Source organism: Geospiza fortis, unplaced genomic scaffold (assembly GCF_000277835.1).
Source record: "Geospiza fortis unplaced genomic scaffold, GeoFor_1.0 scaffold112, whole genome shotgun sequence".
NCBI lineage: Eukaryota > Metazoa > Chordata > Aves > Passeriformes > Thraupidae > Geospiza > Geospiza fortis.
Window position 1 is genome coordinate 647,956 of NW_005054298.1, and position 17,050 is coordinate 665,005.

The 17,050-nt window shown below is 47.9% G+C and overlaps 2 protein-coding genes across 4 annotated transcripts in view; one reads left to right on the top strand and one right to left on the bottom strand.

Moving 5' to 3' along the window:
* Nucleotides 1-2,024, top strand: part of ORC4 (origin recognition complex subunit 4) — a 12,175-nt gene extending 10,151 nt beyond the window's left edge. The window contains exons 10-13 of the mRNA XM_005415721.3: nt 91-199; nt 870-965; nt 1,044-1,111; nt 1,264-2,024. Coding sequence (XP_005415778.2) covers nt 91-199; nt 870-965; nt 1,044-1,111; nt 1,264-1,452 — 462 coding nt within the window. The 3' untranslated portion in view covers nt 1,453-2,024. The remainder of the gene's footprint in view (nt 1-90; nt 200-869; nt 966-1,043; nt 1,112-1,263) is intronic.
* ACVR2A (activin A receptor type 2A) overlaps nt 2,025-17,050 on the bottom strand; it is a 51,924-nt gene continuing 36,898 nt past the window's right edge. Inside the window, exons 5-13 of one of the 3 annotated variants that reach the window (XR_004081964.1) lie at nt 14,090-14,113; nt 10,487-10,630; nt 9,049-9,192; nt 8,206-8,351; nt 7,600-7,714; nt 6,538-6,676; nt 5,744-5,874; nt 5,017-5,285; nt 2,025-4,580 (exon numbers count right to left, since the gene is read on the bottom strand). Coding sequence is in view for 2 of the 3 variants with exons in the window: in XM_014307162.2 (XP_014162637.1) it covers nt 5,091-5,285; nt 5,744-5,874; nt 6,538-6,676; nt 7,600-7,714; nt 8,206-8,351; nt 9,049-9,192; nt 10,487-10,630; nt 14,090-14,113 (1,038 nt within the window). In the remaining variant the exon portion in view is untranslated. Of the gene's footprint in view, nt 5,286-5,743; nt 5,875-6,537; nt 6,677-7,599; nt 7,715-8,205; nt 8,352-9,048; nt 9,193-10,486; nt 10,631-14,089; nt 14,114-17,050 lie in introns of all 3 variants that reach the window. The other 2 variants (XM_014307162.2, XM_005415722.3) reach the window with 2 other exon arrangements.

Consider the following 17,050-nt stretch of genomic DNA (forward strand, 5'->3'; position numbering starts at 1 on the left):
CAGGAATGCAGTGAGCTCTGTGTGTGTGTGTGTGTGTGAGCTGTGTCCGTTCCCAGTAGGAATGCAGTGAGCTCTGTGTGTGTGTTGCAGATGCTGGCCAGCAGCGCCGTGACCATGCACCACCCCCTGCTGACGGCTGCAGACCTGCAGGAGCCCAGCAGGCAGCACAGCACCGACTCCAAGGCCAACATTGTCCATGGTAAAGCCCAGCTGCTCCCCAGAACTGCTCTGGAAGCAGGGCAGGTGTCGAGTTCCTCCCTGGAGTTCTGGTGGAGGAGAAGCAATGTAGGGAGTGTTCCCTGTGGGCGTGAGCTGCACAGGCATTGCCCAGGGAGTCTGCTCTGAGTCACACCTGCCTGTCGGTCCAGCAGTGCCAACTTGGATACTTCCAGTTCTTGCTTTTTGGTGGGAACAGCCCCATCCTGAACATTTCTGCTTCAAATACACAGCAAACAAATGTTCTCTTACCAATCCTCTCCAGTCTCAGGCTGCACCAAGGGAAGTATAGGTTGGATATTAGGAAAAATTTTTTCATGGAAAGAGAGATAAAGTTCTGGAATGGCTGGGCGCGTGGAGTCACCATCCCTGGGTGTGTTAACAAAGCCTGGATGTGGCACTGGGTGCCAGGGTTTGGGTGAGATGTTGGGGCTGAGTTGGACTTGATGATCTGGAAGGTCTCTTCCAATCTGGTCATTCTGTGAATTCTGTAAGACTTTGAATTCTGGAATTTCTTTGCAGAATCAAAATACAAAACAGCAATGGGTGAGGCCCAGAGCACATAAAAATAGAGGAATAGACAGAGTGGGTGAACTGCCTGTGTCTGTGATGTGCTCAAGGGAAATACTTGGGATCCTTGTCTTTCCCTGCAGGTCTGTCTGTGCTGGAAATCTGCCTCCTCATAGCCATGAAACACCTGAATGAGGTCTATGATGGAGAACCCTTCAACTTCCAGATGGTTTACAATGGTGAGAGCAGTGCCTTAGCTTCACAAACACTACCCCACTCACTTCCTTCTAACTGCCCCTTTTCTCCTGCTGCTGCAGAATTCCAGAAGTTCATCCAGAGGAAGGCACATTGTATGTACAACTTTGAGAAGCCAGTTGTCATGAAGGTGAGCCTGAAATGCATTTTTCTTTTGAGCTGTAAAATATTTCGGTTTTAGTTCCCGAGCACAGACTGGGGTGGCCAGACACAGCCCTAGAAGGGAGTGGGGTGTTTGGGGCAGGAATGTTGTTCCTTCCAGTGCCCCTTTTCTTCCCCAAGGCCTTTGAGCACCTGCTGCAGCTGGAGCTGGTGCAGCCGCTGGAGCGGCCGTCGGCGCGGGCGCAGCGCGAGGTCCTGCTGATGAAGCTGCAGCTGGACAGCAGCCAGATCATGGACGCCCTGCAGGTGTACCCCAACTGCCCCACTGACGTCAAGCAGTGGGCAGCCTCCTCCCTCAGCTGGCTCTGAGCTCCACCACCCCTGCACAGGGAATGGTTACCCGCAGGAAGCGTGCTCAGATCAATGACTTTTGGATCAGCTTTCTTTGCTGACCCATTTGGGATTTGTAGGGAGAACGGTGCTGCTGTTCCCTTCCAGCAGCCAGAACTGTGCCTCACTCACTCCCAGGTGCTATAGCTCAGCTCAGTGCCAACTCCTGCTCTCACACTTGGTTCCCACTTGGAGAAATTCAAGCTCTGGGGTTTCCCTGTGGCTGAGGGCTCTGGGTCCTGGCTCAGGCCATGCTGCCCTCCTGGCTCCCTTCTACAGCCCCATCAGGTCACAGCTCACATTGCACTTTTCCATCTTAAATCTGACTTGACATGGAAAATTTATCCAATTAAATCTTTAATCACAACCGCATTTACTTCATTAAATGTTTAATCCAACAGGTTTCAGCCACAAGGGCTGTTTTGTGCCAAGTACAAGGTAACATCTTTCCATACCCAATTTTTTGGAGCAAAACTCAAAGAGTTTGGCTCAAGAGCTGCTGTAGGACCAGCCCCATGTGTTTATTTTAAAATAAAGTTTTCGAAGAAGCATTTGCAAGTCAGAGTAGTCACATTTTTTATTTTCCCGCTGGGGAAGAGGGCAGAGTATACATTTGTATTTGTACAATATTTAACAATCACTTTATTGAGGGCGAGGGGGGGTTGGTTGGTTTTTTGGCACTCGCAGAAAAGCAGCAAGTGCCTTTTAACAGTAGTACAACAACCTGTGCCCAAAACACTGACAAATACAAAGAGGAAAGTTAAAGTAATCGCTCACCAAACTCGAGAGGTAACGAAGAGGAGATGGACTGAAAAAAAACAAACTGGAGGGAGAAAGCAAAGCAGTCCTGCTGGTTGAGTATCTGAGGTAACAGATGTTCCATCAAGGATGCTACTGGAGTCCTTTTGCCCAGGGATGTGTATTGCAGCTTCCTGTGTTTTGTACCAAGTGTTCCTGATCAACAGAAATGTCTTTACAAAGGTTAAAAAAGCTGGAAAAGAGGAGAGGGGTGATGACTGATTGTGGATGCTGATGGAGCAGGACAAGTCTCAGCACTGGGTACAGGTGAGGTTTGAGAACTGCAGCGCTGCGGTTCCTGGGTCATTCCATGCTCGGGGGAGTTTGGGAATACCCCAGGAAGGGCAGTGCTGGTTCAGCCACCTCCAGCAGCTCTGGGACATGGGACAGGAACTTGTCACCCTCAGCAGTCACAGCTGGTGAGGCCAGGCAGGAAGGGACCGAGGGCACTGCCCAAACAATGCCAGAACCCTCCCTAGCACTCCTGGATCCTGCCCTTGCTGCTCCCAGCTCCCTCACTGAATGCTCTGAAGTGAAACAGGAATTCATTCCCAAGCCCTGCAGCACAGCAGCTCGGGGAGATCACTGAGCCACTGAAAGCTTTGGGGAGGAGCAGCCTTTCCTCAGGGACGCTACACGATGCTGGTAATCCCAGGAAGCTGGGAGTGGAACAGAGCAGGGATCTCCCAAAGGGAGGAGCCAGCCCCGAGCCTGCAGCAGCTCCTTGGGAAGGGTCACACCCAAGGAGGGACTTGGACACGGCTTCAGTTTTTGCATGGGATTTCCAAGAGACAAATGAAACCAGCCCGTGGCTCCTGTTCTGCCAGGGAAGGGGCAAAAGCCCCGAGGAGTCCGTGGTTGGGATTTGTTCAGAACTCCAGTCCTGCCCTGCTCTGTGTGAAGTTTAATTAAAGTGGAGCAGAAATGGAAGCCAAAGGGAAGTCCAGCCAAGAGGACCCCACAAACTGGATTTCCTTCCCTTTTCCACGGGGCCCCTTGGAGCAGGATCCTCGGGCAGAGCTGTGACCAGCAGTGCCACAGCCCTGGCTGGAACATCAGCCCTTCCTTCCTCCCTGCCTGCCCAGAGCTGGCTCTGCTTCATCCATCACATGCCAGTGCTCCCAGGGATGAGGTTCCCAGATCCAGGTTCCAGCCAGCCTTCAGGAGCTGCACCTGCTGCTTTCCAGAGACACTGGGTGCGGACACACAGAGACAAGGACACACAGCACACCACGGGCCGCTGCCGCCTCTGCTCCAGGGGGTCACAGCGTTTATTTCCCTTGGAATTTGGTGCGAAGGATCCAATCAATGCAGTGGGACAGCATTTGGGAGAAGCACTTTGGCACCCAGCTACCAGTCACTGTAATTCCAGCACAAGGCTTGACATCCTGAACGCCAGTGCTGCAGTTGTGAATTTCCATGTTTTTCCTCGTTTTCTGTGAGTCTGCGCTCTGGCCATTGAAATTCCTTTTGTTACCTCGGAATGGTCATTACATATTGTGAGCAGAACTAGGTTATCCCTGAAATTTGTAACATTTAGGATCTGCAATCTGTGGCTAGAACTTTGTGAGTGACTCCAGGCTCAACCTGTGGCTCACAGGCAGTGAGCTGCACTCCCCTCCCATGGCACCGAGCTTTGAGTGGAGGGAAGCTGCAAATCTCCAAGCAGAGGGTGAGGAATTGGGGGAACTGAGCTTCCTGAGGTGATCCTGAAAACAATGACACAGCCCCCACTGCCTGGCGGGACAGGGAACGCGCGGCGACCTCGGCACAAACATAAATAGGAAAAAGACTCTTTTTCAAAAAAAAAACAACAAGAATTCAGAGCTTTCCAGTGTCACAGCTCAGAGAAAATAAAAAAAAAAAGAAAAAAAAAAGTCATGCTTAAGGTTTCAAATATTCCTCAGACACAGCAAACCTAAATAGTATTCAGTTAAATAAATGGATGAGATACTCTGGGAAATGGAGGGAAAAGCTTTCAACTAAAAGAGGAAGGAAAATTGTCTTTCAATAAACAGCACTTTTTCTTTTTTATACACAACAAGCGAGTACAAGAAAAGGCTAAAAACACGGCTCTAGGAATGGCCACTTCCTGGGGGCATGAAGCTTTCCCCTTCTTAAATAACACAGGGAATTGGGAATACATCATTTACAAAACATGGAGCGGTTTATTATTCCAATTAGTGTTGTCAATCATAATTTAGCGAGGTGGAACTGAGGTATACCTGGTTGAGGGAGGTTAAGTAATACTTGGAAGCCTCTTTGCTCTATCCCATTGATTACTCTTGTTTCTGTACACGGAACAGCAGCACACGGAACATTCACAAGCTGTGTCGTAGTCGCATTACAATAGTCATTTTATAAACAACAATGAATGCAATAAAAACACAAGTTACCCTTTTTTTTTTTGTTGTTGTTTTTAAATCTGAAATGAAATGTTTTTGATTTAAAAAAAATAACAGTAGTTCATTTAAAGGAATTAGTCTTTTCTGACAGGGATTAAGAAATCGGATGTCAGTGTTTAAAATGCTCATTAGCCCGTTCAGGTCCGGATTCTTCATCGTAAGTTCCTTATCAGCACGTGAAGGGTTCTCAGTCACGTCCTTCAGGTGTAAGCAGGGAATGCAGAAAGTCTCATGGATCCACGTTGGGGAGGAGGAGGAGGAGGGGGAAAACAAAGGATAAACACCTCTTGGTGATGTTCCAGAGAGACTTACCATCCATTCTTGCCACCTGGAACAGCAGTGACGCCAGCAGTCCGTGCGCTGTAGCAGCTCCAGTGAAGAGTCCTGTGGTCACTTCCATGACCAGTGCAACTATCATAGACTGGATTCTTTGGGAGGAAAGTCAACGTTTGTCACCATTGTGACCACAGTCACGATGTCCTCTGTTGTTATAATGTTAGTGAGTTTTTGCATCTGGATGATCCTCTCCTCCACGCAGCCCGCCGACAGCCGCGCCTCGGCGTCGTGATCCCAGCACTCCTCGATGGTCTCGCACAGCATCGCCATTCCCTGGGGAACCAGCCAGGGAAACAGCTCACATCAAACAGGGCACTTCAGGGGACACCTGCCAAATGGGACCCTTGTGTCCCACGGGATGTTTGGTGTGAACCTGGAGTCTCCCATGGGGCCTCAGCTCTGCTTTGTTCTGCACTATTGAACAAAAACTCTTCAACAACAGCAGGGAGCAAATCCTTCCCTGCACTGCTGGAGCCTCCCAGTGTTTTAAAAAGGTGAATCCCTCAGACACCAACTGGGATTTCACTGCAAAGTAACTCCAGGATCTCTTCCACCAAAACCAAAAAATCCCTCACTTTCTAATACTGAAGACAGAGCAGTCTAAGATGAATAACATTTACAGCCCACTTAGCTCCTAGTGGAATTATGAAAGCCCTCCCAAACCCCAGTGTGATGGACACAACACGGCATGGACAGAATGTGAGATTCAAAGTTGGCTGGATCACACTTACAGAATGTTTCTGCCAACACTCCCTTAGGACAGGCCTCTTCTTTTTGTGCACCACAACTTCCTGCATGTCCTCCAGGGAGGGGTGCTGGCCAATCTCCTCCTCGAAAGGCAGCATGTACTCATCCACGGGGCCTGCAGAGGGAAACACCAGTTAAACAGGAAAGGGAAAAGGGAAAGTGTAGCCATGGTATTTTCTGAAAAATCCCTTTGCCAGGATTTTTCTCCTGAGAAGCTGAGAGGCCTCAGAGGAAAAGAAAAGCAATAATTATCTGCTGCTGTGGAATGCAACAGGTGCATCTTTGATTGGTCCACGTTGGTTGTTTCTAATTAATGGCCAATCACAGTCAGCTGGCTCAGACTCTCAGAGTCACGAGCTTTTGTTATCATTCCATTGCTCTTCTATTCTTTGCGAGCCTTCTGATGAAATCCTTTCTTCTATTCTTTTAGAATAGTTTTAATATATCATTTTAATATAATATATATCATAAAATAATCAATCATCCCTCTGAAACATGGAGTCAGATTCTCATCTCTTCCCTCGTGCTGGGACCCCTGTGAACAGCACCACAGGAAAGGGAAGACTGCCATGTTGGCCATAATCAGAAGGCAGAGTGGTGTGGGTTGGAAGGGGTTCCCAGCCCAGGCAGTGCCCCACTGCCAGCAGGCAGGGCAGTCAGTCAGTCCCAGGGCAGGGGGCTGCTGCCAGCAGGCAGGGCAGTCAGTCAGTCCCAGGGCAGGGGGCTGCTGCCAGCAGGCAGGGCAGTCAGTCAGTCCCAGGGCAGTGGGCTGGCTCACCGTCGGCGGCCGTGCAGCGCGAGGCCAGCTCCCAGAGCACCAGGCCCATGGCGTACATGTCTATCCTCAGGAACGCGTCCCTCTGGAAGTTGATAGCACCTTCGAGCACCTCGGGGGCCATGTACCTGCGGGTGCCCACCTGCAGGGGCACAAAACATCCACGGTTGTGCCCAGAATCTCCCCCAGCCCAGGCACCGCCCCGCCTGCTGCCACATGAAACCCCTGCTCTGTCCCAGGTTAAACGTGGCCGTGGTTGTTCTTGCCTTAGGATGGAACAACCCAATGGAACAACCCAATGGAACAACAATTTCCATCTGCTCTGGGGTGCCCTGACCCCCAGGGCAGCACTGACTTTGACCCTCATCCACAAAGAAAGTTTCCCAGACTTCAAGATAAACTAGAATCCACAAAAGTGTGCAATAGATTATAGAGAGCAGTGCAGGTGTATCACTTGGTGAGAAATTGAGGTTTTGGGATTTTTAGTGTGTTGAGGATGGAAGCAAGATGGAGGGCACAGGGTGTCATCCTGGGTTTCTTCTTCATGCTTCTTCTTCTTCTTCATGGGTTTGGGTAACATTTTGTAATTGGGCAGAAAAGTCCACATTGCAGTTCTTTGGGATCAGTTATTGGGTTAAAAGGGAAAATAATCTAGGTGTCAGTTCTTAATTGGGTAGTTTAGTCTGAAAAGAACTTGGAACAAGAGATTGTTGGCCATTTTGTGCCTTCTAGTGAAAAGCTGCAAAACTCACAGCAGTGAGGCTGTTTTACTGATAAGAAATAATAAACACCTGAGTCTGAACATGAAATACCATCTCAAGTGCCTTCAGTCCAGACCCAGGGAAACCCACAACTAGAATCCCCCACATTAGGACTAAATCTTGGAAGTTTCATCCCTCAGTTTCTGAACAGTAAGTAAATAATTAATAAAATATTACAGAAGTTCTTGTCTAAATTGTCCAGTCGCGACAAAAGGGGGATAGGCAATGCAAAGAGCCTGAGGGGAGATTCCCATTCACATCCAGGTAACAGCTGGATCATTCCTGGAAATAACTCAGGATTTACCTGTCCATGGGTGTCTCCTGCAGACTTTCCAGCCTCAAACTTTAAAGCTAGACCAAAATCAGCAATACAAGCCGTGAGGTTGTTTTTCAGCAGCACGTTCTTGCTTTTGATGTCCCTTTCAAGTTCAAGAAAAAAACCACAAATTAGAGATCTAGAACATGAAATACAGAAAAAACTCTAAGGAAAAAGGAACAGCATAAAACAAGGAACATTATGATATGAAAGGCAAGAAAATTATAATGAAATAGATAAGTTAAACAACAAAATAGTAATCATAAAACCTTGGAGTGCCCTTGCAGACCTTTATGGGGATAAATGAGACAGTAATTGGAACTGTAATTTTGTGCTTGTTTTTAAAATAACTACAGATGTATGATGGATATAGGGATGTAGGGATATATAGAGATATGGAGATGGATGATGCATGTGGGATACAGACATGGAATGAGAATGTTGCAATCCAAGTGTGCAGCGACTGCAAGTTAGTTTAAATAACACAGTGAAAATGTGCCTTGGAGGGGAGATCCAGGAATTCCTGCAGGACCAAGAGGTGGTGATGGGCTGCCTGCAGGATGGCCACGTGTCCCTGCGTTCCCAGGGCAGTACCTGTGGGAGATGGCTGGCTTGTGGCCGTCCTTGAGCCCCGGGATGTCCTCGTGCAGGTAGGCCAGGCCCCGGGCCATGGTCTGGGCGATGTGGCACAGCTCGTTCCACGACACCACGTTGGCCTTGAGGAAATCTGTCAGGGACCCCTGCAGAAAAACAGGCACACACCCAGCTCAGCCTCGCTCCTCCAGGGAAAACCTGCAATCCCTGCAATTCACTTCTGTAGGACCTTTGACTGTCCTTCCTTATGGAGCAACAGCAGGTTCAGAGTGAAATACTCTGAATAAACAGAGATTAAATCACTCAGTGCCACAGTTTCTGAGTGAAACATACTCTGAACAAATCTGAAAAGATTTTCAGAGTGAAACACATACTCTGAACAAATATAAAGAGATCAAAATGATTCACCATAAAACTGAATGTATTCTTAATTATTGTATTTGTGTTTCTTCCTTTTGCTGTCACAATACAATCGATCTCTATCACTTCATTTTTATTCGTATCAACCAACAAGTGAACCAAAAATAACCCCCCAAAAAATCTCTGCAAGATGGGAGGTTATGTATTTTAGGCAGGTTTAGATTGGGGATGTTAAAATAGACATATTCTAAAAAGCCAAAAAAAGGCAGAATCAATTTTTGTTTGTCTCCTAAAACAACTCCTCTCTCAGTAAAACCCGATGCCAACTTTCTCAGCTGCCTGAAAACCAACTGCAACGAATTCACAACCAGCGAAAAGCCAGCAGCAAAGTGAAAGCTGCTTCCAATTTCCTTGCTGTCCTGGCCCAGCCCCAGGTGTGTGAGCCCTGTGTGGGGCTGCTGTCCCTGCCCAGGCCAGCCCCACCTTCTCGTGGAAGGCGGTGATGAGCCACAGGTCCACGTCGATGCTGGAGCCGCGCTTCTCGGCGCCGATGAACTGCAGGATGTTGTCGTGCTTCATGCCGGGCAGGCTGTAGATCTCGTACTCGTTCTGCCACGACTGCTTGTCCTGCAAGCACAGCAGCACAAGGCACGGTTATGCACCAAAAAATGGCACATCAGGGGCTGGCCCTGGGGGCTTTGCTACCTCTCAGGGCTCTGGCTGCTCACAGTGACCCCGAGATGTGTCAGAAATTCTCTTTTCCCTGCCCGGTGCTCAAAGAAGAAGTCAGAGCTCTTCAGTTCTCGGTCTCAAGGTTGTTTATTGTTCCTTAGCTATAAAATTCTTTCTCCTGTCCAGCCCAGGGCTGCTCAGCAGGACAGACAGAGGCACTCTGCCTGCCCCAGGTGGTGTTATCTTTTTATACTAAAAACTACGTGTGCAATATTTACAATTACTGCCCAATACCCATCACCTGTGTCAGACAGTGAGCTCCTACTCTGAACCAATCCAACAGTGCCACCATCACAGCAGGAGATGGAGGCCAGGAAGAACAAGGAGAAAGGCTGGACATGCCCAGATTCCTCCATCTTGCCCCCTGAACCCCCATTCTAAAAACCCAAAAAAATCTATTTTTCACCCCGTGACAAATTAATTATTATTCTACTTAGACTTTCATGGCTTGCAGATCCTCATAGAAGGTAGTTTTTTCCATGGGTCATAATCAAAATCACAGGCATCTTGGGCTCTGTGCCAGGGTCTCTGAGCCCCACAATCCAGGGCAGCCAGAGGGATGTCCTGAATTCTGACAGCTACCAGAGTTTGGGAATGCTCTGTCAGAAAATCCGCGGAGTTTCTTGTGGAATAACGAGAGCCTGCAGCGTTGATGCTGCAAGGCAGCCCCTGGATCAGTGCGAGGGAACAAATCCCTGCACCTCCAGCAGCAGGGGGTGCTTTAATCAATGCCAAACCCATCCCAGTATCAGCATCCAGCATCACTCTGTGCTCTCCAAATTCTTCAATCCATTTAATGTGAGGCACGGCTTTGCGAGGGCACTTGCTGGGCAATGAGTGTTGTGGCACTTAATTGAGGCATGGTTAATTGGAACAATCACTCCAGGGTCTGCATTTCAGGGCATTCCTTCTAAGCACAATTTAATTTGATTATTAACTGGTCAAGAGGTGGGTTAGAGCTGCTTAAAACTACGGATGCTGAATATTTTTATGATTAGAAACCCACATTTCACAGGGTTTATGCTTCAGTGATGTGTTTACTGCAGTAAAATACTTATTTTAAATCACTAAAACTCTTCCTGCATCTTTTACACCCCAATGCCATTTCCACTTGGATTTACAGAATTACTGGGCCAAGAGAAGTTGCATTAATGTGAGGAAAAACCAGGACCCCAAGAGTTCTGCTCACCTGGATGGGGAATATTTTGACTGCAACGTATTCATTGAGCAGCTGAGCTTTCCACACACACCCAAATCTCCCCCTGGCCTTGATCTCCAGGAGCTGCAGCGGCTTCAGACCCATCAGGGGAGATGGTGGGGGAGGCCCAGGATCCTGCAATCAGGAGAGACCATTAATTAATGCTGCTTTAATTAATGACATTCACTCACATCATCCCTGAGAGCACTACAGATAGAGGATTGTAAATGGGGAGAGCCTGGGATCACCCAGCCAAACCCCACTGCAGCAAATCCCAAACACCCAGGGACAAAGCCCAGCCCTGCTGCACGGGGTGGGAAATGGGATTGTGAGACATGCCCAGCAGGGATGGGACACAGGCATGGGACACACCTGGATAACACAGCAGGAACCAGGGAATCACCTGAGCAGCAGGGAACTACAGCAGAGATTAGGAAATTATGGAATCAGGTGGGAAAGCACAGCAGAAATTAGGGAATAATGGATCAGGTGGGAAAGCATAGCAGAAATTAAGGAATAATGGAATCAGGTGGGAAAGCACAGCAGAAATTAGGGAATAATGGATCAGGTGGGAAAGCATAGCAGAAATTAAGGAATAATGGAATCAGGTGGGAAAGCACAGCAGAAATTAGGGAATAATGGATCAGGTGGGAAAGCATAGCAGAAATTAAGGAATAATGGAATCAGGTGGGAAAGCACAGCAGAAATTGAGGAATAATGTGATTACTTAGGATAGCAGAGCAGAAATTAGGGAATAATGGAATCAGGTGGGAAAGCACAGCAGAAAATAAGGAATAATGTGATTACTTAGGATAGCAGAAATTAGGGAATCATGCAATCAGGTGGGAAAGCACAGCAGAAATTAGGGAATAATGGATCAGGTGGGAAAGCATAGCAGAAATTAAGGAATAATGGAATCAGGTGGGAAAGCACAGCAGAAAATAAGGAATAATGTGATTACTTAGGATAGCACAGCAGAAAGAAATTAGGGAGTCATGGAATCAGGTAGAAAAGCAAGGCAGAAATTAGGGAATAAGGGATCAGGTGGGAAAGCACAGCAGAAATTAAGGATGAGTCTAATCAGGTGGGAAGAAAGCTCAGCAAAAACTAAGGAATATTGTAACCAGGTGGGAAAGCACAGCAGAAATTAAGGAACAAAGATAATCAAGCTTTACTTGTTATATTTTTAAGAGCTGGAATTGCAATGAGCCCCCTGGATGCACTGAAGGTTTCTGTGTTTGTCTGAAGTGTGGGACCTCTGAACCCTGCAGATGCACCCCTGGGGTCAGCCCCTCCTGCCCCACTTCCCTGCTCCCAGCTTTGCCAGTGAGCTCCTGAAATCCCAGCACCCAGAAAAGAGCTGCAGTGCCATTGCAGAGGGGATCTGGTCCTGTCCTGCAGGGTTTGTCCAGCTGGAGGTGAGACAGAGCTCCCACAGGGCTCTCCATGGACCCAGAACCCCAGATCCCCATTCCCATGTCCCACACTACAGCCTGGGACCAGCAAGGGGAGGGGACACTTTATTGCACACCCGGGATTTTCTGCTTTCCTGTATCACATCCTCTGAACTGAACAAGCAGATTCTCAATTTTATTGCCAAAGCTCTGCTTCCTTCTGGGCTGGCCCTTTTCCTCCAGGTGGGATTAGCTTGACCCTCTATAAAAACCCCAACAACCAACCCCAAAGTTTTCAAAAACCCTCCAAAACACTCCCTTTTCCCTTTATTTTCCCCAAAGAGAAAAGCAGTTTTCAAGAGATTGAAAACCACCAGAGGAGTTGCTTCTAGAAGAGAGAGGAGAGCGCTCAATAAAGAGTTAAATGTTTGAGCACTTCCATCAAAACCATGAAATCCTGGGCAGGTTAAAGACACATTTTGTGACCAAGTGTGGGGTTAAGAACCCTTTGCTATGGGGAGAATGGAGACAAGTGCTGAGAATACAAGTCCTGAGTAGTTGCAGTGCAGGAATCAACATCCCCTCTCTGCTTCCTTATACAACAACAAATAAATTAAAAAGAACAAGTTCCAGAGAAAGATTCAGAGCAGAGTAACCTCACTGCACAAATTAATAACTAGACAAAGAATAAATAGCATTTGAAATTCAAATTAGAGGCTCACTACAGCTCTGTCCCCAAAAAGGAGGAAATCCTTTTGTCAGTGTGACAGCGACGGGCGCTTGGAGTTGTGACATCAACATTTGCAGCACAGAAAACCAAGTTTGAGAGCAAAGATTTCCCTCCCCTGGTGCCTTTCATTCTGTGCCAGAGCCCTCTTGGAATGTTCCAGGCACCAGGGAAAGCAGTGCCCTCAATTTGTAAAATACAAACTGTACTAAAGAAATATTTGTAAATCCAGTTTGTTGTCGCTAGAAGAGGAAGTGGGAACAAGATGCTCAAATTTATCCCCCAAAGGCAACCCTGATTTAATGAACTGTTCAAGCTCAGAACCTCCTGCCTTGTCTGAAGCAGAGAAATTTGTGGGAAATAATCCCAAATCCCCCTTTGCTCTGGTGGCTTGGATTCCCCTTCCTTCCCACGCCCTCCTCCCAATAAGCTGCTGGGATTTGGAAGCACTTGGTGCCTGAATTCTTCCCCAACCACCAGGAAAACCAAACACCTCCAAGATTTGCTGAACTCAGTTCCAGCATCTCTGCCAAGAGCTGGAAGTGAAAGTGGCAGGCAAACCTGGTGCCTTCCTAATTCCCCATTAGCCCACAACACTTCCCATACACCAAATTCCCCATTTCCTAGAAACCCCTGGCTCTCCTCACCACATTCCCAGCTCCTGCCACAGCCTTTCCAGCAGAATTCCTGCTGTTACACTGGAAAAAAAAGTTTTCCTTTTTTTTTTTTTTCCCTCTGATTTTTTCTAAGCACCTTGGTTAAAATCTAACTCCAGACTCTGCAGCTCCAGGGACTGATTTTACACAGAAACGTTCCCTGACAATATTTCCCACTCACTCTGCTCCAAGGAAAATTGTTTAATGTTCCAGAAATGTTCCCCATTATTCCTGTGAGGTTTTGGGGCTGATCTCTGTGGTGCCAAGGCCACAATGCCAGCAGGGGGATAAATTGGGCTCCCAAATTTCCCAGCTGTCCAAAACTCCAGGGCCCAGTGACTTGAAGTTGTAATAAATATAAATATCTTGTGGTCAGTGGGAAAAATGAAGAGCCTGAGTGGTGAAGAAGTACTTTTATTTTTCTCCAGATGACCCATTTTTGGGAGTTCCTGCCCCACACCAAATCCCAGATCAGCACATGGAGACCCCAGAGCTCCAATGGATTTGTCACAGGGGGGAGATGGGAAGGGAGAGCCAAGGACAGGGCACAGGTGGGTGGGATGTGCCCTTTGCTTCCAGGGAACCCCTGTGCTGGGCTGATGTTCCAGGATCCATCCCAGACTGCACATCCTGACCCCACCACTCAGGAACTCCAGGGAATTTTAGGAGATCCATAAATCACAGGCTAAAACTGCATTTTTAAACCACACATGTTGACAGATGGCTTGTCCAAAATACTGAGAAATCACAATTCAGAGCAAACAACGTCTCCCACATCCCCAGAAAGCCCCAGAGCCAGGAACAAACATCCTCTTACCTCAATCATTATATGAAAGGCGTGCTTGCAGAGAGGGGAAAAAACACAGGCAAGAGAAATTACTATTTACACCAGGAATGGGATGCAAAAACAGCTTAGAGGAGACAAAGTCAATTATTTGTGAGAATAATAACGGGGACAGCAAAACTCTCCCACACCAGAAACACATCATTTAAAACAACAAAGAAATCCAGTGTTGTTAGTAAAAGAAAATGAGGAAAACAAGATTATTCTATAGAAAAATAACGAAATTATTTTCTAATTACATCGAGAAACGTCCATTGTATAGAGCCGTGTGACTGCAACCAGCACGGAGACACGTGGAACTTCAAAAGGTGACATTCCAGAGCCCGGGATGAGCCCGTTCCCTGCAGCGCTCCCGCTGTCCGCCAGGGGGCAGCGCCGCACCGGGGAAATCCCGGCCTGGGCACGGAACCGCCAACGGCCCGGCTGGAACCGAGCCTGATCAATCAACGGGACCGGGCCTGATCAATGAACGGCACCTTGGATCTGATCAATGCACAGCATCGAACCTGATCAATGAACGGAACTGGGCCTGACCAATGAACGGCCCCGAACCTGATCAATGAACGGCACCTTGGATCTGATCAATGCACGGCACCAGGCCTGATCAATGCACGGCACCGAACCTGATCAATGGACGGCACCTTGGATCTGATCAATGCACAGCATCGAACCTGATCAATGAATGGCACCGCGAGTCTAGGCTCCAGCACCGAACCTGATCAATGGACGGCACCTTGGATCTGATCAATGCACAGCATCGAACCTGATCAATGAATGGCACCGCGAGTCTAGGCTCCAGCACCGAACCTGATCAATGGACGGCACCTTGGATCTGATCAATGCACAGCATCGAACCTGATCAATGAATGGCACCGCGAGTCTAGGCTCCAGCACCGAACCTGATCAATGGACGGCACCTTGGATCTGATCAATGCACAGCATCGAACCTGATCAATGAATGGCACCGCGAGTCTAGGCTCCAGCACCGAACCTGATCAATGGACGGCACCTTGGATCTGATCAATGCACAGCATCGAACCTGATCAATGAATGGCACCGCGAGTCTAGGCTCCAGCACCGAACCTGATCAATGGACGGCACCTTGGATCTGATCAATGCACAGCATCGAACCTGATCAATGAATGGCACCGCGAGTCTAGGCTCCAGCACCGAACCTGATCAATACATCCCGAGAGGGAAACTCCAACACTCTGCACCCAGCAGACATGATAAATCCCAGTATTGAAGATTCCTTCAAACAATGCCAGGAGGAGCTCATAGTGTGGAACGAAATCCAGGCTTTGGAAAGCCATGTCCCAGGATTTCAGTGACCCCTGTTTGTGGTGCTTTCATCCCTTTTCCTGAACAACCTCAGTGCAGATGCCTCCCTTCCTCCTCCTGCACTTCGGACTGCAGGCCCTGGCACAGCACTCCCAGAGAAGCTGGGGCAGCCCCTGGATCCCTGGAAGTGTCCCAGGCCAGCCTGGATGAGCCTTGGAGCAGCCTGGCGTGGTGGAAGGTGTCCCTGCCCATGGATGGGATGAGTTTTGAGTTTCCATCCAACCCAAACTATTCCAGAATTCTGTGACTCTTCCACTTGGGCCATCTCCTTTGTCCTTTATCATGGGATGGATGTTGGAAGAATGGGAACTCAAGCCCCTGTCTCCAGCTGCCATTGCCTTGTCCCCCTCTGCCTTCACACCCTCAGGATGCTCTGGAGCCAACAGGAGCCTTTCCTCGTGCCTGGAGAGTGCTGAGCACACACTTCCCTTTCTCCAAATAATTCATACTAGATTAATACCAATAATTAATCCAGAAGGATTCATTCCACAAACCTGTGGCAGAACTCAGAGCACTGGGATCCACCAGAATCTCCTCCACCATCATCAGGGCAGCTCCAGAGCAGAGCAAAACCCACCCCAAGGGGCTGAAAGTCTCCTTTTCTCCTTTTTTTCCCAGGCCTATTCATTATTAAAGTTCTCCAGCTCTGGAGAATTATGGAAATTCCTCAGCACTAAGCAGAAATATGTATGAATTCAACCTTTGTGCTCTGACCAAAATGAGAAACTGCAAAAACGAAGCTCTGAGGAATGAGCCCTGTCCCAAAGCTCTCACTCCTCCCCCGAGGGATCAGCTTCCCCCAAACTCTGATAAATTCCACACACATGGAAACTTTACAGGGATGTATTTATGCTCATTAACACCTCTGGATTATAAACCAGTGTCCTCCCCTGCAGCTGCAGAGCATCACCTCAGGCTCCCAGCAGAAATCCAGGAGGCAGCAGTTAAAGGGTATCAGGCTACAAAAGAAATGCAAATCTGAGCTTTATGTCAGGAATGACCTCTGATCAACAAAACCTGGGAGCAGTTAACCCCCCTCAGAACCCCTGTCACCCCCACAAATGTACATAAACACACTCACTGCTGTTCATGCTGCCTGAAAACAAACTCCAACGGCTCTATGACAATATTTGGAACCAGTTAGACCAATAAAACCCTAAGCAGTGTGGGTTTTCCCTAAAATTTGGGCTACCCACAACCATCTTCTGATCTGTAAGAGCTGCATTTGGCTTTTGGGTGTTTTCATACAAATTCTTCCCTCTATTACAGATTTGAACTTGTAGCAGCCCATGGATTCTATCAAGAAAAAGAAAAGATCCAGTTTCAAGCTCCTCACCCACTGCACATTCAGGGGTCCTGCTTTGCAGAAACTTTCCAATCTCTTTTCCCATTTTCTGTAAGCACCTGGCTTCTCCCTGTGTGTGTTTTTCAAGTAGCCATTAATCTTCCCAGGTTTGGATTCAATCCTTGAAAAAAAAAAAAACCACCTCTCCCTTGCATTTTTCTAATGTTGAAATGTTTCTACTAAAATATCTGTAACAACAACAGGAAAAAAACCAGTGGCCTTTGGAAGACCAAAATGGGAAAAACCTG